General features: G+C 39.3%; 3 protein-coding genes across 3 annotated transcripts; 2 read left to right on the forward strand and 1 right to left on the reverse strand.

Annotated features, from left to right (window-relative positions):
- Positions 1 to 2,030: 2,030 nt before the first annotated feature.
- Positions 2,031 to 3,720, forward strand: LOC139209227 (galactose-specific lectin nattectin-like). Its single transcript, XM_070838859.1, has 5 exons — positions 2,031 to 2,093; positions 2,274 to 2,289; positions 2,818 to 2,903; positions 3,402 to 3,513; positions 3,692 to 3,720. Exons 1-5 carry the CDS (start codon positions 2,031 to 2,033, stop codon positions 3,718 to 3,720), a joined length of 306 nt encoding a protein of 101 aa, XP_070694960.1.
- Positions 3,721 to 8,696: 4,976 nt separating this feature from the next.
- On the forward strand, positions 8,697 to 12,831 carry LOC139209228 (galactose-specific lectin nattectin-like). The gene is made up of 6 exons (XM_070838860.1): positions 8,697 to 8,751; positions 10,962 to 11,024; positions 11,326 to 11,342; positions 11,852 to 11,986; positions 12,358 to 12,469; positions 12,764 to 12,831. Exons 1-6 carry the CDS (start codon positions 8,697 to 8,699, stop codon positions 12,829 to 12,831), a joined length of 450 nt encoding a protein of 149 aa, XP_070694961.1.
- Positions 12,832 to 14,182: 1,351 nt separating this feature from the next.
- On the reverse strand, positions 14,183 to 18,207 carry LOC139209999 (galactose-specific lectin nattectin-like). Its single transcript, XM_070839947.1, has 7 exons — positions 18,118 to 18,207; positions 17,822 to 17,887; positions 17,596 to 17,614; positions 17,313 to 17,407; positions 16,043 to 16,177; positions 15,663 to 15,774; positions 14,183 to 14,409 (listed from the first exon to the last, which is right to left on the reverse strand). Exons 2-7 carry the CDS (start codon positions 17,885 to 17,887, stop codon positions 14,342 to 14,344), a joined length of 495 nt encoding a protein of 164 aa, XP_070696048.1. The 5' UTR covers positions 18,118 to 18,207; the 3' UTR covers positions 14,183 to 14,341.

Raw genomic sequence — 18,207 nt, forward strand, 5'->3', positions numbered from 1 at the left:
TCTGTCTTGAATATTTACAACTGATTTCTGCTTTGCTTCTCAATAAAAATCCCATCCAGGAGACAAAAGATAATACATTTGCACCTCTGAAGTTGATCTCCATACAATGCTCTCAAATCCCAGGCTGTCATATTAAATTTGGAACATCACTTAGCAGACACACACTGCCTTAAAAAAAGTTTTTTATGGGTAACTTCACACCAACTAAAAAAAAACCAACCTTTTTTTTTAGTCATGCTGATGCCACTAGGGAGACTGCCCGACAATCTTTCATAGCAGCAATAGTCCCAGCAACATAGATCTCCAGCATCGTGATAGATGAAAGTATTGCATAAACCAGGGGAGTTTTTTTTTTTTTTTAGACTTTAACTTAATGCATGGCCAGTCACAACTGGCCAGTCACAACTCAAACTTTGGCCTCTTTTTCTCTGGCATTCCCCTTTAACAAGCTTAGGCTTGTAGGCATGAGCCAATGCCAATGCTGAGTCCTGTTCTCTCCATTCCACCTTTCTGTGACTGCTCACTAGACAGGACGGGCCTTAAGGCTAAGAGACCAGCCCATATCTCCTTGTCCCCATCACAACACCAGAATCCCATGCCCCATTTCTGTGAGATGCACAGAACACCTTCTCCCAAAGACATATTCTGTCAATAACAGAACGACATCCAAAACCGAACAAACCAAAATGGTTCCATAATGGTGCTACAAACATCATAGGAAGAGCACAGTTTGAAAATCTGTACAGACATAGTAATAAATCCAGTTCATCTAGATCATTGTCTTACAAAAGAAAAAACTCCACACATTAGAAGAAGCAATTAAAAACAACCAAACCCCCTTGATTTCCCAATTACTTGGGAAGAGGTGATGCTCAAATGCAGCACACCTGCTGTTAAAAACTGAGACTAGATGTTCGTCAAGGTTGCAATTTAAGTCCGACTTTATTTAATGGCTATATAAATAAACCTGTTGTTAAGTTGGAGCATGTGCTGCATCCTGTTACAATACATTACAATATAAGTTTGTTCCAAGGCGACGTCATCCAGTACACCTGTCTCAGCTGTATTAACAGAAGCCCGCTCTGTTTCACATGTTTTTGCTACATGTGTGCATGTAAAGGCAGAAGAAAGGGAGCACCTTTGCTTTCACAGAGCAAGAAGAAGTGCAGATAGTTTAGGAGCGTTATGAAAAGCAGCACCCTAAAACTGGAGCACTGGGTGTGCTGTCGCCTGTGTCCTGGCCTTGATGATAATCATGTATGGAGTGATATTCATGTATAAGCTGCAGTGTGACATGTTGCACAGCAGCCCTCTAAACTTTGTCTCTTGGTGCTCTGTGCACTGTTTTTTTGGTCTCAGACTTTTGACAGTGAAAGAAGTGAATGAGAAGAAATCTGGCCATGAGATATTCTCTGATGAGAATGACATCCATGGGGTTGACCTTCCTTTTGTCTCTCAATCATCAGCAGAATCAGGACATGTTGTTACGGTCCTTCTCCCCACTTGAATTAAGTGTTTCTAATGTGATCCAAACAATTCCAAGCCCCAGTTCACTGTCAGTCAAGTCAAAGGCATGAGGTGTGAAGCAACAACAAGCTTACGCTGACAGTGGAAGGGCAATATTTCCAGCCACCATGTCTCTATGTCACTATTTTGGTCAGACTTAAAAAATGGATCACCAAAATGTGTCTTCCCTCTTAACCTCTCAGGGTCAAACTGACCGCAACCTGATAAAAGATGTTGGTAAACTTGAAGATAACAGTTAAAGATAACGGTTAAATCAACACCCAGATAAGGTATATAACCACTGGGTCTTCCTCTCCAAGTCACCCTGCTACCTCCTACTGCTGGAAGTCCAACCTCATCTGATCATCACAACAAGGTACGGATCTCATTCTTACCCTTCATCATAGCATCAGCTGTTTGGATTCTCATGTACAGTTCCTTACAGGGCATTGTTTTTTTTTAAAAAAAAACCATATACTTATCTATGGTGCATTACTTTATTAATGTACTGTGTCTTTCCACAGATGGCATCAGGTCTTCAGTTCGCTGTGCTCCTCTGTTTGTGTGGACTGTGGATTGGAGCAGATGTGAGTACTATTATATTTGGACAGATTTTTGGTGCTAAACTTTAACATGAAACTGGTCCAACATAAGCTCTTACAGCCCAACATCATGTATTTTTTAATTCTAACGTAAACAGGCAAATCCTAGATAAGTTCAAATATCATTTCTTAGTGATAATTTTATGATTTCTTTCTTGTTCACAGGCAACATGCAACACAGGTTGGTACTCCACAAAAATGTTGAGTTAAAGTACTCCAAAATTTGTTGTAGGCATTTTGTAACTGCACTTCCATTGATAAGTCTAAAAAACAGATTATTTCAAGATTACTTTTATGTAAGTGATACAGGAGGTGCAGTGGGACAATGTTCTCCGATCATACTGGCTCTGCTTACCAATTATTATACAGGTTGTAGAGTTTGCCCTCGTGGTTGGACCGGGTTTGGTCAAAAATGTTACCTCTTCCACCGAAGGGAAAGAAACTGGATTTCTGCTGAGGTATGTTTTGAAACACTCAGAAGTGCTACACAGTATTTGTTGTATATGCTTTAGACCAGCTCTATAGAAGACACAGTCACATGCAAGTCCACAGATTAAACATTCTTACTTTGTGTCTCTAATATTTTCAACTCATTTTGCTTCCATCCTTTCGTTTTAAGTGGTTTTTTTTATTTCACACTTTGTCTCTCTCTCTCATTAGCGTTTTTGCAATTATCTTGGTGGGAACCTGGCCTCCCTCCAATGCACAGATGAATACAACTTCATTAGAAGTCTGATTCACAGAGTGACTGGCTACCATAAATCAACCTGGGTTGGAGGTCATGATGCAGTAAGGGTGAGTGTTTTAGCAAGAATCCACATATCTGATACAGCTACCCCCTTTGTGCCTCATATTGAATGTATGTAATTTGGTAGATGCGTTAAGAGCTACTAAGTTTCATCACAGTACAGTAAAACTGAAATAAACACACCAATATGATCAGTTTGTCGACATGCATTAAGTTTAAGTCTAAATACAAAGATCAAAACAAAACTCCAGTGGTAAATGCAGATGCTTTTAGTACAATTTACCACGATTTTGGAGATCTGTGTTGCTGAGACTTCTGCTGCTACCAAAGATGGTGAATGGAACTTATCAAATGAAAAAATGTTATTATACTTTTAATTTTCCAGCAGCATACACAAAATCACACTCCCCGTTATTGTGTTGTTGTCTGTTTTTTTTTTTTTTTCGTAAGATGTTTTTTCACAATCAGTATGGCTGGATGCCACCAGGGGTAAAATATTGTTTTTGTGATTGGTATGAATTGACCTGTAAAACATTTACTTTCAGGAGGGTGTGTGGCTGTGGAGTGATGGTTCCACATTTGCCTTCACTGGCTGGGCTTACAGGGAGCCCAGCAACTACAAAAGAATAGAGCATTGTATGGAGATCAACTTTGCAGGTACAAATTTATCATCCCTTCTTGATTTAGAAGCAATGTGGAAAGCAGCTGTAAGTATTCAAGCTAGAAAAATGATCTTCTGTAAATGATGATGTGGTGTAACCTTACATTGTTGAATTTATGTTGCTTCATTTCTACACTGGATTTCTCTTTGGTTGTTTATTTTCTCTTTTTTCAGTATATGATTTTATATGCGACTGTGAATGAATTTATTGCTCCATAATGTTTTGACCACTTAATTGAATAAAAGAGAACAATGTGATTGTGGAAATGTTTTAGCAGACACCTCTGACATATTTCTAAAAATCTCTGTCTACAGGAAGGGATTATGTGAACGACAACAGATGTTACAGAAGGAAATCTTTTGTTTGTGCCATGCGCCAGTGAATCATCTGCCTCCGATGATGTCACAACCAGGGTGTCAAGCCTCGATGACATGACTGGTGGAAGAGTTGAGATTCCAGTTGAATCAATAAACGGATACATCCTGCTCAACAATCTGTCTCACCTCTCTATAATACCATCTCATTCACCACTAGTCAGCCACAGGGTGACATGTAGAGACAGACAGCCATTCACACTCATACTCCTCACAATTCAGAGTCAACAATTAACCTTTGGAAGGAGGCTGGGGTACCTGGGAGTACCCAGAGGAAACCACACAGAGTTCAAACCTGGATTCGAACCTGGAACCTTCTGACTGTGAGGCAGCAAGAAGGTTCCACTGTGCTACCATCTCATCTATCGAAGAACGATAAAAATCGAATTTCCTGACTCGTGTGCCTTAATACTGCAACACTCCACTTAAATCCAATACACAAAATCGGACAAATATCAACCTAAAATCAGATCGTTTTAACTACACAAAATCCCACAGATTGACAAAGCTCCCAGTGAGTCCAGATAAAGCAGTCAATAAAGACACCCATTATGAACATTCCTCATTGTAGGTCAAGCAACAATGTAAGGTTTGGAGTTGGCACTTTTTTCCACAAACATCTACAACCAAATGTGATGCAGTGATCTTACCCAATTGCAAAAAAACAGCAATCAATATTTTTCATTCAGAGAAGTTGAAGTATCATCGATGAAGCAAAGCTAATTTTCAGAGGAACTGCTAGTTCCATGTTTGAACTCTAGGTTCAAGTCAAAAGCTAACCACCAACCCTCAAGTCAACATACCTGATAACATGTCAGGTATAACTGCGTGGTTGCAATGCAGCGTTATCGCATTTCTCTTTGTTCATTGTGTTTATTAGCTAAGTATTTACGAATGCCAGGATGTCAGAAAATTATCACACCCACAACCCAACAAAATATGATTGGCTATGACAGCTGTCAACATCAAATCCATGCACACACTTACTTGAAATACCTTCAGTGGCTGTAATGTCGTGCGTTTGAATGTCCTGCCAGCCAGAAGGAATCAGTCAGTCACTGACTCCTTCGTAACAGTAAGCTAGAATAATTACTATTATTTCACTACATATAAACAAATATCATTCTGCAAAAAGGAGGCCTTGACTGAATACCTCGAAGGCCAAGAGAGTTTCCCTTTGCTGTGCACTGCATATCACATATTATTGAAATGGCCTCTCAACAGAAGTTGCCACATATCTGTATACATAGTCTGTATATCGGTTGTCTGGTTTGGCTATTGTATCTTGTATTACAGGGTGCATTGTGTTCTACATCTTATCCAAACTTCACATATATTGTTTCACCTGTTTCCGTATCACTGGCTGACATGTGGATACGTTTATACCGACAAACACTTGATTAGCACAGTAAAATCTGTAGAAATTCAGTTAAGCTTTCGTGTCTCACCTGATGCCTGTGAAGACGAAATGTACTCTACTATTGAACACATCTTGGATTTTCCTTTACTTATTTAAAAACTTGTGATGCAGATCAGAGTGATTCTCAGTCGAGGACCAAAATGATCTTACTGACTTTGTCTGAGTATTTCATAATGTTGGTAAGTTCACAGAGATCCAGATATGACCAGATAGGGATTTCAGAATTTGCAGTCCAGCTCCATCTGGACAGAAAGAAAAACATGGCAGCACATTTCATGAAGGCAGCAAGTGGTAGCACAGCTTTCACATACACCTGTAAGCATACTTTTGTCCATTTTGTCATGTAGCATTTGTAACACTACGAATTACAACCAACACGTCATGTTAAACAGCCACTTGAGTTGTGGACTACTTAAAACACAGGTGTAATCATCACTGACTAAGTGTGGGTCGTGCTAACCGGAGCTCACATGCTGATATGTGTGGCAGTCTATGGTTTAACTTTTAAAAGGTAATGCATTGTACTTACATCATACACTGACTCGTGGAACAAACACCATCCGTTGCATCTGTGATTTTAGCTAAGGATGATTGCATCTATCATTTAGCTGAAGTTCATATCAGCTAGCTAGCTAGCCAGCTAACATTATTTTGTACATGCCAACACAGAGACCTTTCTTTAAGTTGGATACATGTGTACAAACTGCTGCAGTAACAGTGCAAATAATGCGGTTCATTCAAAAGTGCGCTTGTTTGGGGGCTTAGTTTCAGCAGGCTACAGTGTTCTTCATGAAATCATGCTTTTGCGTATGTAAAAAACAATTCTGTCTGTGGCTACTGTGGCTTACTGACAAAGATAATCTAACCTCACACCCTCTCATCTTCGACTTGTGGACTCTCACGTTCCCCGCTCGGCATTGGCCACAGCTAATTACACCACGGAAAACAAGCTACATCATCATCGCTGTATTACCAGATGTCTCTTTCACATGTTTTTGCTACATGTGAGTATTTACAGGCAGGGAAGATGAGCTTTGCTTTCACAGAGCAAAGAGGAGAAGGGCAGATAGTTTAGGAGCGTTATGAAAAGCAGCACCCTAAAAGTGGAGCACTGGGTGTGCTGTCGCCTGTGTCCAGACCTTGCTAATAAACATGTATCTGTGATGAGGAGTGATATTCATGTATAACCTGCAGTGTGGCCTGTTGCACAGCAGCCCTCTAAACTTTGTCTCTTGGTGCCCTGTGCACTCTTTCTTTATATTCGCTGTCTCTTAATTTAAAATTACTCCAAGAAGTTTTGGTCTCAGATTTTGACAGCGAAAGAGACATAGAGATAATGTTGAGAAGAAACTTAGTCATGAGATATTCTCTGATGAGAATGACATCCACGGAGTTGATTAAGTTGTTACGGTCCTTCTCAAAGTCAAAAGGCAAAACAACAGCAAGCCTCTGCTGATGCTGGAAGGGCCACCATGTCTCTGAAGACGTTCCATGTTTTTTCTTGTGCAGTTTGCTGACAGAGAAACAAGTCATGGTCAAAAAGAGTGTAGCAAATTAGCAGCAATGCAGGAAGTTATTGCACGGCTTTGTTAGGTTCTGTATTCTGATTGGTCAGTGATGGCATTGTACTGCATTACTACATTAGACCATTGCGATAGATGTTGATGGATTGTGTAATAAGCAGGATAACGTACAGCAAGCGAAATAAATCCTAACAGAGAGATGCAGCACCCTGATGCCTTACAATCCAGGCCCCTATATGATTGTGGATGAATGTCTGGTTGCATTTTGTGGGTGCTGTCCCTTGAGATAATGTATCTTAGACTCATAATTGTGTTTGTTTTACCTTGGGTCAAATAGATTAATAATATTACTATCCACTAACTGCTACCAAAGATAGTGAATGGAACTGTATTATGCCTTTAATTTTCCAGCAGCATACACAAAATCACACTCCCCGTTATTGTGTTGTAATGTGGTCAGTATCAGCGTTAGATGTTTTTTCACATTCAGTATGGCTGGATGTCACCAGGGATATTTTGGATTTTGTGATTGGTATAAATTGACCTGTAAAACATTTACTTTCAGGAGGGTGTGTGGCTGTGGAGTGATGGTTCTCTGTTTCTCTTCACGGGCCGGGCTTTGAAAGAGCCCAACAACTACAAGGGGAAAAGAGGATTGTATGGAGATCAACTTTGCAGGTACAAATTTATTATCCATTCTTGATTTAGAAGGAATGTGGAAAGCAGGATGATGATGATCTTCTGTAAATGATGATGTGGTGTAACCTTGCATTGTTGAATTTATGTTGCTTCATTTTTACACTGGATTTCTCTTTGGTTGTTTTTAGTTTTTCTTTTTTCAGTATATGATTTTATATGCGACTGTGAATTAATTTATTGCGCCATAATGTTTTGACCACTTAATTGAATAAAAAGAAATGTTTTAGCAGACACCTCTGACATATTTCTAAAAATCTCTGTCTACAGGAAGGAATTATGTGAACGACAACAGATGTTACAGAAGGAAATCTTTTGTTTGTGCCATGCACCGGTGAATCATCTGCCTCTGATGATGTCACATCTCCTCTGATGATGTCACTACCAGGATGTGAAGCCTTAGTGACATGATTGGAAGATTCATTGACAGTTTAGATTTAATTCCAGTTGAATCAATAAACAGATCCTGCCTCAGCAATCTCTCTCACCTCTCTATAACACCATCTCATCCACTGCAGCTCAATAATTCTATGGTTCTAAGGTTTACAGTATATTTCCTGCAACTTTTATAGAAAGCTGTGATTATCAAATGATAAAAACAATTTAATGACTCATCTGCCTGAACACTGCAACACTAAATTCATACAGCAAAAATTAAGACACAAAATCTGACAAAATCCCACAGATTGACAAAGCTCACAGTGAGTGAGGAGATCAAGGAGATCAGGTCAAGCAACAATGTAAGGTTTGGAGTTGGCATCTTTTTCCACAAACATCTACAACCAAATGTGATGCAGTGATCTTGCCAAATTGCAAAAAGGCAACAATAATACACAATATTTTTCATTCAGAGATATTGAACTGGGAGTCACTGAGCAGCATCATCAATGAAGCAAAGTTAGTTTTCAGAGGAACTGCTAGTTCCAGGTGTAACCATGCTCAGGCACACTCTGTCACTGGCTGGTTCAAAACCCCTCGACTCTGCGTTGTGTCTATTTCTTTTAATGAAGTCGGAAGGCAGACGTATTTTCTGTGCCGTTTATTGTCCATCTGGTAAATACAGAAACAGTGGTCAGCAGGCGCTGGCTGATCTTCTGCACCTTCCTCAGACAGTGGGAGCTGTAGAGAATATACATATCTGATAAAGTCATGGAAACATGGAAACATGCACAAGGGGCATCTTGATCTTGAGATAAAGGAGATCTTTGCCATCAGATCTCGTCAGTAAAACAGGGTAAATGAAATATTTGGTTATGGTTAGATCAAATCCTGGGAATAAGTGATAAGGACCACAGCAGCCACCACCCACTGGAACAATCATGACTCTGAAATAAATCAAAGTAGCAGGGAGGTAGAAGCTGACCTCATGAAACAAAATCCGATTTCTTAGCAAACAAACAACCCATCGCTGCACATTAGGTACAATGAAATTTTAAACAACTACAAACATGCATTGAGGAAAAACTATACCCACATTAAACTTATGAGATATTGAGAATGCCCCTCATCAGTGGAGCACATTTTGTAAAATGAGTAAACTCAGTCTCAGCTGTATTATCAGATGACAACTTTGGCCTTTTCACATGTTTTTGCTACATGTGCGCATGTAAAGGCAGACAGCACCTTTGCTCATGCAGAGCAAGAAGAAGAAGGGCAGATAGTATAGGAGTGTTGTGAAAAACAGCACCCTAAAGCTGAGCACTGGGTGTCCTGGAGCCTGAGTGTTCTGACCTTGTTGATAGACGTGTATGTTTTTGTGACAAGACGTGATATTCAAGTATAAGCTGCAGCGTGACCTGTTGCTCAGCAGCCCTCTAAACCACGTCTCTTTGTGCTCTGTATGCTCTTTTGTAATCGCTGTCTCTTCATTGAAAAATGACTTCTAAGCAGAGTTTTTGTCTCTGACCTTGATCCTCCTTTTGTCTCTAAACTATCAGCAGATTCTGGACATGCTACCTTCCAAAAATGCAAACGTTATTACGGTCCCTTTCCCCACTTGAGGCACGATTCCAGGCCCCATCAGTTCACTGTCAGCCAAGTCAAAGGCATGAGGTGTGAAGCAAGGACAATATTTCCAGCCATCATGTCTCTGAAAACATTCCATGTTTTCTTATGTGCAATACGCTTTGATAACAGAAACAAGAACAAGTCAGGGTCGACAAGATTGTGGCAAATTAGCAGCAATGGAGGAATTATGTACAAGTGGCTCCAGCAATTACACTTTATTAATTTCTCTGAAAACATGATTCTGAGTGACCAATTCTACGGTCTTCTGTATAGCAGACCGTTGCTATGGATGCAGTTCTGATGGCAGAAGCCAGAAAATCATTTTTAAATCAATATTTTATGTAAAAATATTGATTTCTCTAGTACAAAGTTGTGTAGTGTGGGTTTATTTTGAGGGGTATCAAGGTAGTCAACAAAGAAACATAAAGTATCTGACACATAAAATTAGGTAATGATTTTAGTTACAATCATTTTCTAGAGGTTTCAGGTGCTAATATTTCTCTCTCCTGTGATTATGACTAAACAACACGTCTTAAAAAAGGTTTCGTCATCATAATCTCTCTTTCTTCATTTCATTTTTGTCATCTGTGAAAATTGTTTTTTTTCAGAAAAAAAGGTACAGCATTTTAGCTAATGATCACAGGGTTGGTGGTTCAGTTCCTATTTTCTGCTTTTACTATTATGCATGTTAAGTTAACATTCTTTTGATCAAAAAGTATTAGAACAGGGAACACTAAGCTGAACCTGCAGAGCTAAACACATCCTGGAATTCACTAAACACAACCAGTCCTATGTGAAAGTAGAAGATATTCCTTTAGATAAGATATTTCTTTATCAGTCCCATGACGGAGAAATTTACAGGGTTAAATCAACAGACACTTACATGGATGAGCCTGAAAAAATAATATATATGTAATTTTTCCCTCTTGAAAGACCGTCCTGTCAAAAACCTTTTTACCAACTTTTTTGAGTCCTAAACACAAAAGAGAACTATTTAGATCACACTTAGAAAATGGATCACCAGATTTTTTCTCTCTTGCCTCTCAGTGATTCTGTAGCTGCGGTCAAATTGACCCTAAAGATAAAAGATGTTGTTAAACTTTAAGATAACAGGACGGTATATAACCACTGGGTCTTCCTCTCCAAGTCACCCTGCTACCTCCTACTGCTGGAAGTCCAACCTCATCTGATCATCACAACAAGGTACGGATCTCATTCTTACCCTTCATCATAGCATCAGCTGTTTGGATTCACATCTACATTAAAGAGTTTTAGTGTTTCTCATGGACAGTTCCTCATAGTGCTGGGTTTTTGTGAAACTCTCTCCAAAAAGATTAGATTTTTTAATTTGAGATAACATTTAAACAGTGCCTATACTTATCTACAGTGCATCACTTCATTAATGTACTGTGTCTTTCCACAGATGGCATCAGGTCTTCAGTTCGCTGTGCTCCTCTGTTTGTGTGGACTGTGGATTGGAGCAGATGTGAGTACTATGCACTGTAACATTGTTCTTTGAACAGATCTTCAGTGCTAAACTTTAACATGAAACTGGTTAAACATAAGCTCTTACAGCCCAACATCATGTTTTCAACATGACTGCTCTTATTAATGAAATTGAAATATTATGTTTTATTGAAATTTGCGATAAATGAAGACAACAAAACACATTTTGATCAATAAAACTCAATGTCATGTCACCTGTATTTTCTAATTCTAATATAAATTTAGGAAAATCCTTGATGAGTGTCTTACTAATAATCTTATAATTTCTGTCCTCTTTACAGGCAACATCACCAGGTTGGTACTCCTCAGAAATGTGGAGATGAAATTCTCCTACTGTACTACTACTGTAGTTAGCACTTTGTGACCTCACTTCAGGTTATTGATAAGTCTTCAAAAAGGATTATTTGCAATAATGTTCTCCAATCTCACTGGCTCTGGACCATTGCTTCCCAACTGTTATACAGGTTGTACAGTTTGCCCTCGTGGTTGGACTGGGTTTGGGCACAGATGTTATGCGTTCCACCGCAGGGAAAAAAACTGGGTTGCAGCAGAGGTATGTTTTAAACCTTGTATTTGTGGCTTATGTTTCTCTTCCAATAATCACTCTACAGAAGTTTACTTACTAATTACTATCATAATTAAACCCTGGCTGGCTTTTCTGTTGGTACGCACAGTAAGGTTCACGTAGTGATGTTAGGAATTCAACCTAATTTGAGTCTGGAGCATTTTTATTTTGTGTCTCTAATATTTTCAACTCACTGGCTTCTCTGTCCTCATCTACCTCACTTCATTTACCTCCCTCGTTAGCGTTTCTGCAATCATCTTGGTGGGAATCTGGCTTCCCTCCACACCATAGACGAATACAACTTCATCAGAGGAGTGATCCTCAGAGTGACTGGCTACCATAAATCAACTTGGGTTGGAGGTCATGATGCAGTAAGGGTGAGTATTTTAGCAAGAAACAGCCTCTGACACAGCTATTCTGTGCTCCTGATATTGAATATCTGTAATTTAGTAGTTGCATTAAGAGGTATTGACCCCTCGCGACACCCTTTTTTTTTTTTTTTTTTACAGTACAGTAAAAGTGAAATAAACAAACCAATAGGATTAGTTTTGGGGGCATCCATTGAATTAAAATCTAAGTACTAAAATCAAAACGTAACTATATGCAAATACCTTCAGTATCATTTGCCATGACTTTGGAGATCTGCATTGCTGAGACTTTTGCTGCTACCAATGATCGTGAATGGATCAGGGGTAAAACGTAGCTTTTGTGATTGGTGTGAATTGACCCTTAATGCATTCTCCTTCAGGAGGGTGTGTGGCTGTGGAGTGATGGTTCTCTGTTTGACTTCACTGGCTGGGCTTACAGGGAGCCCAACAACTACAAGGGAAGAGAGGATTGTATGGAGATCAACTTTGCAGGTACAAATTCATTACCTCTTGTCCTCTTGATTGGGACTTTTACTCAGAAGCAATGTGGAAATCAGTTGTAAATATTCTACAAGATATATATTACATATAATACATTGGATTTTACTTTGGTTGTTTTTGGTTAATATGTGATTTTATCCGCAACTGTGTAGTATTTTATAATCCGGGAGTGCTACATAAATACAGTTTTACTTACCTGATAGAATAACAGTAAATAATGTCAGTGTGGAAATGTTTTAGCAGAGGCCTCTAACATTGCTCCTTTTTTTAAATCTCTGTCTACAGGAAGGGACTACGTGAATGATAACAGATGTTACAGAAGGAAATCTTTTGTTTGTATCAAGCGCCTCTAAAACCATACCTGCCATTATAACGTCACACCCCCCTCTGATGATGTCACTTCTACCAGGATGTCAAGCCTCGATGACCTGACTGGTGGAAGACCTACTGACAGCTGTGATTTAATTTAAGATGAATCAATAAATTAATAAATCCTGCTCAACAATCTGCTTCATGTCTTTATATTACCATCTCAATCACCAAAGCTCAGTATTTCCATAAAACTGTTCTCAAATCAGTCATTCGATTGATTGTAGATCCATATGAAAAAATCATTACATTGCAAATAAGAAAAAAACACATTCACATCACACCAGAATTGGATGTTTCTAATTCAGGGACACACAAAAACAATATGCTACTGGTTTCAAAAACATTTCTTTGCCTTACCTTCAAGTCAAAAGATACCTCACCAACCCTTAAGTTACTGCTATGGCAGCTGCATTACTTACATTACAATAATATGGTTGCCTCAAAACTGAAGTAAGTCCCACCCCTAGTGGTGAAAAATTATTGTAGTTACTGATCCGTCATAATAAAAGTCAAAGATATTAATAAAACATTCATATTTAGTATTTTTAAAATCATGTATAGTGCCTACATGCCTACGACTTCGCTCGCTGGAGTTTTGCAGTAGCTAGCCCATTTGACCACACATGTCCCTGCCCGTGACCCATAGCAGAGAAGAGATCTCAGACTGGTCACAAACACCACAGGGAGGATGCATACATTCATTAATTTTCTAAACCACTTAGTCCTAATTAGGGATGATGGATGATGAGACTGTCACACGATCTAGCCACACTACCTTCACGATCGACGTATTGGACAGCCCTGGTCTAGGTGGACTACTGAGGCACACTGATGTCTTCTTGGAATATGCTACTGTCACTATTGTAGTAGCAGAGACTTTCCTGTGTTTATGTAACTTGTGTCTCTCATGTTATTTGTCACACTCCATAGTTGACCATACTAGGTTTAGTGAAGTGAAGTGATCTAATCTAATCGAATACTGTTCTATGCTACACACCGGACCCAACAGCTGGTGTAGCAGAGGTGGCTTTCAGAGACTCTAGTGTGGCTCTAGTGTGTATGTTCAGATAGAAGCTATTGGAAAGACAGGCTTAAACACAAATTCACCTGGATGCATGCATATAAGTTGGAAAAGCTTAGAGGCTCTAGTGGTTTTCATCGCTGTTCAATGGTGGACTGATGTTTTCCAGGTGAAAAATGTCCTTCGGTTCCAATGCCTTGTTCTGTCTGACCAGTCTAGTGTTAGATATACTCTTTTATAACCTTGACCCAACCGACACCCCAAAAAACTGAGCATAGGTATGAAATAGTTAGAAACAGGCGAGACTGATGTCTGAGCTCAATACACAGGGGTGTTTATTGATTCATTGAAATACAATCAGATTTGTCAGTATATCTCCCAGCAGTAATGTCATCGAGGCTTGCCATCCTGGTGGAAGTGACATCATCATAGCAGATATCATAGCAGATGTCGGAACATGGTGGGGATTGTTATGGGTTCCTGGCACAAATAAAAGATTTCTTGTTGCTGCATTTTGCGTCGTTGACAAAATCTCTTCCTGTAGACAGAGTTTAGAAAGACAGATTACTTTGTAGGGCTCTGCTAGAGGTGTTTGGCTGCTTTTTCTGGATTAATCTAGTGTAAAAATACACACAATACTAATAACAATGCACGGTATTGTTGCGTCACTCCTTGTTACTGATGGTACTTTTTCTATCTTGAATACCAAGAACTGATTTCTATGGAGCCCAGCAGAGGGGTGTACTGCAATGTGACATTGAGGGTAATGTTCCGGATTGCTTTCTCACTGTGATTTTAATTGCACTGTCAACCTGTTTTTATATTGTGTAAACTTATTTAATATTGTGTGAATTTTCTATGTTTTATTGTTTTACTGTCTTCTTGTACGGTGACCTTGAGTGCCAGAAAGGCGCCTCTAAATAAAATTTGTTATCATTATTATTATTATTATTATTATTATTATTAATGAGGTATGTTGAGTGTGAAGTCTCATGAAAGTGGCTCTCTTTTGACCTGGCTAGATCACTATGGCAACTTGGACCAACCTGGTTCATCCTCACATCGAAAGAATGATGAAGGCTCTGCAGCTACAGACTTCTGTGGATTATGTTTTTTTTGTGCTTGGTCCTCAAAATCTGTTTTAAACTGTTGATACTGTAGCTACACCAAATAGAAAACTGATCCATCGATTGGTAATTGCCACAGATTATATTCAGTCCACTGGAAGACATTCACTTATTCTACCAGCATTTCTCTCTTGCCAACAACAGTTTTTATATTCTTCATATCTCTGCCTCATAACGCAATCGATGGCTCTTGTTTTTGTTTTGTCTCTTTTGAGCAAACATTCTGCAAACTTGTGAAGAAGAAGAGTCAAATGATGCATGATGATGAGAGTGCACACAGAGCCTGAAGCAGAAAGTCTTGGTTATCAGAGACAATTGATAACCACCATTGTGAAACCTGTAATCTCTGGTTGCAAGTTTTGTTTTAGGTTTTGTCAAGCCTGGCTTTGTTAACGTTGCTCTGTAGTACATCCTTCAGGTGTCATGGAGGGAAAAATAAAACTAATTTAGGCAAAATGTTTCAGTAGTCCACATTGATCATTTATGGTCTATATATACAGCAGAGCTTGCACTTATGTATAAACCACTAAATGAACAGTTGTGACATTAGATGAAGATGAAGATCAAGACAATGAGTTTACTGTGACACCCGCCATCCTCTGCATATTTCAAAGTTACTTGACAACAAAAATCACAATGTAGGACACAACAGATTCATTTGTACCTCTGAGGTTGATCTCCATACAGTTTTCTGATCCTCCATGGTTGTTAGGCTCGCCTTTATGCCAGCCCTTGAAGTCAAACTTGGAACCATCACTCCACAGCCACACACCCTCCTAAAAGAAATCGTTTTAAGGGTCAATCTATGCCAGTCACAAAGTCTATATTCCAAATGACACTGCAAGTATCTGTACCACTGGAGTTTTGTCTTTACTTTTTTTTTTCTTTTTTTGGATTGGTTACATGGTAACATGTATCGTCCACATCACACCAGTCAGACTCACGTGAGGGGTTAATATCTGTTAATGCAACTAGCAAGTATACAGAATAGATTCAGGCACTCGGGGGATAGCTACATCACATGCTGTTTGTTCCTGAACTCACCTTTGCTGCATCGTAGCCTCCAACCCAAGTAGATTTATGTGCACCAGTCACTCTGTGAATCATCTCTCTCAGATGTTTGTACTCTTGTGACGTATGGATGGAGGCCAGATTCCCACCAAGAGTAGTGCAGAAATGCTAAAGAAGGAAATAAAAAAGACGAAGACGAATATAACACAGAAATGAAGTGAGTTGAAATGAGGACAGAGAAGTTAGAGAGCTGGAAATATTAGAGGGACAAAGTGAGAATATGACTTTCTGCACCAACAGAACAATCAGCCAGGGTTTAATTAGTAAATAACACTTGCTGGAAACACAATCTGTCTCCTCTAGTCTTGTGCTCTGTCAGGTTGGTACAGGGTGTTCAGGTGGAGCCAGGTCTCTGTAAAGATATAGGCCCAAACCCTAACCCTAATAATAACCCTAACAATGCTTGCCAGTGTAGTCATATTTCGTGCACCACCCTCCGGCGACTGGACATTAGCCGGGAGGAGTCACAGGTCCGAGCTGGGTTACCTTAGCTCTAGTCCCTGCTCTCCATCCTCTCCACCTGGGGTAGCCCCACCACCTGCTGCACCGTTAGGTCCAGCTGGTCTGGCTTGGTGGTTGGCTGATGTTGTGGTCAGTGGTAAGTGGTAAGTCCTCTGCTCTTAATCCAAACCCCCAGCTTCATTTCCCAGTGCATATGAGTGTATTACAGCCATGTGTAATACGTGTCTCAGCAATAAATCCGAAAAATTAGTAAAACAAAAGAGCTTTGGCCGTTGCATTTGGACATGCAGCGGTATGTGGTGAAGCAGTTTGAATGTCTCACTAATTGATGAGTGATGTTACTTGATAACGCATGGGATAGAAATTAAAGCACCCAATGCTTTACTAACAGGACCAAAGGGACCCGGGGTGCTAGCATCCCTTTCCACATCAGTAGAGAGTAGATAAGAGATTTATATTTTACACATGTTTCAGCTGTTTGAATACAAAACAGTATTGGTTGAAAACTATGAGGATTATAAAGACAACACAAATCTCTTTCAAATTACAGCGAGTTTAGAGCTGGACCCAGGTAAGATGGCCGCCATATGGCCATTTCTAGTCACATCTAGTGTTTTATATCTATGGTCTCACTCAAAACTTGCATATGAGGACCTTTAGTACAGAGTGATTTTTGATAGAGTAGCTGTTTTAATGCATAAATCACAAATCTCTCTCTTAATTAAAGAGTCTGGTTTTGACCTGCTTTGACATTTAGAACTTATATCATCTTAAAATGTACCTCTGCATCAGCCCACACTTTTTCACTGTGGTGGAACATGTAACATCTATCGCCAGTCTGAGTCCAATCAGCAGGGCAGTGTTTACAACCATGCTCTATAACACAAGTGTAGATGATTAAAGGGACAATGATGCAAAAAAAACAATGGTCCAAAGCAAATGGAGGTCTGAAGATAATGTTCTGTAGTACAATCTTTATGGACAGCCCAACAAAAAGAAGGACCAATCCTAAAAGAGTTATCAAGGATAATAAGTTACAGTACAGTATTTTGAGGAGTACCAACCTAAGTGTGTCTCGCATGCCTGTGAAGAAGAAAGAAAATGTGATATTAGAATTAAACAATACAGGTGACAGGACATTATGTCTTATTGGTCAAAATCTGTTTCGTTTACTTATTAGTAAAGAATGTATATTTCAGTTTGTTAATAATGTCAGTCATGGTGACAACATGTTGTGGTATTATTTTCAGCACCAAACATCTTGAATGAAATAGTGTGCACACTACTTACATTTGCTGTAATCCACAGTCCACTGGTCAAACAGAGGAGCGCAATGTACTGAAGACCTGATGCCATCTGTGGAAAACACAGTATATTAATGAAGTAATGCACCACAGATAAGCTTTGCATTGTTCGAGCAAAATTAAAACGACACCTTAAAACATTGTTTCAGTTCAGTTTTGAAAAAGCTTTGCAGAAAAAAAAGGCAGTATACATAATAAAAACCACAAAATGTTATAGTGAACAGATCAAAAACTCTCTTCGGTTGCTCTGAATCCAAACAGCTGATGCAAGGAGAGCCTCACCTTGCTCTGATGATCAGATGAGGTTGCACTTGCAGCAGTGGCAGGTAGCGGTGTGTCCTTAAGAGGGGAGGCCAGTGTTTATATGCTTTC

The sequence above is a fragment of the Pempheris klunzingeri genome, chromosome 11 (genome assembly GCF_042242105.1).
Source record: "Pempheris klunzingeri isolate RE-2024b chromosome 11, fPemKlu1.hap1, whole genome shotgun sequence".
Taxonomy (NCBI): Eukaryota; Metazoa; Chordata; class Actinopteri; order Acropomatiformes; family Pempheridae; genus Pempheris; species Pempheris klunzingeri.

What these genes read in the sequence shown, in the direction of transcription:
- LOC139209999 (XM_070839947.1), bottom strand. Translation starts at nt 17,887, where the DNA reads ATGGCATCAGGTCTTCAGTACATTGCGCTCCTCTGTTTGACCAGTGGA. An exon ending in GAGGCTACGATGCAGCAAAG is followed by an intron (nt 15,775 to 16,042) that starts GTGAGTTCAGGA and finishes GATTTCTTTTAG; the next exon opens with GAGGGTGTGTGGCTGTGGAG. An exon ending in TATGGAGATCAACCTCAGAG is followed by an intron (nt 14,410 to 15,662) that starts GTACAAATGAAT and finishes CTCTGTCTACAG; the next exon opens with GAAGAGATTTTGTCAACGAC.
- LOC139209228 (XM_070838860.1), top strand. Translation starts at nt 8,697, where the DNA reads ATGCACAAGGGGCATCTTGATCTTGAGATAAAGGAGATCTTTGCCATC. An exon ending in GATCTTTGCCATCAGATCTC is followed by an intron (nt 8,752 to 10,961) that starts GTCAGTAAAACA and finishes GTCTTTCCACAG; the next exon opens with ATGGCATCAGGTCTTCAGTT. An exon ending in GAGGTCATGATGCAGTAAGG is followed by an intron (nt 11,987 to 12,357) that starts GTGAGTATTTTA and finishes ATTCTCCTTCAG; the next exon opens with GAGGGTGTGTGGCTGTGGAG.
- LOC139209227 (XM_070838859.1), top strand. Translation starts at nt 2,031, where the DNA reads ATGGCATCAGGTCTTCAGTTCGCTGTGCTCCTCTGTTTGTGTGGACTG. An exon ending in GAGGTCATGATGCAGTAAGG is followed by an intron (nt 2,904 to 3,401) that starts GTGAGTGTTTTA and finishes ATTTACTTTCAG; the next exon opens with GAGGGTGTGTGGCTGTGGAG. An exon ending in TATGGAGATCAACTTTGCAG is followed by an intron (nt 3,514 to 3,691) that starts GTACAAATTTAT and finishes CTCTTTTTTCAG; the next exon opens with TATATGATTTTATATGCGAC.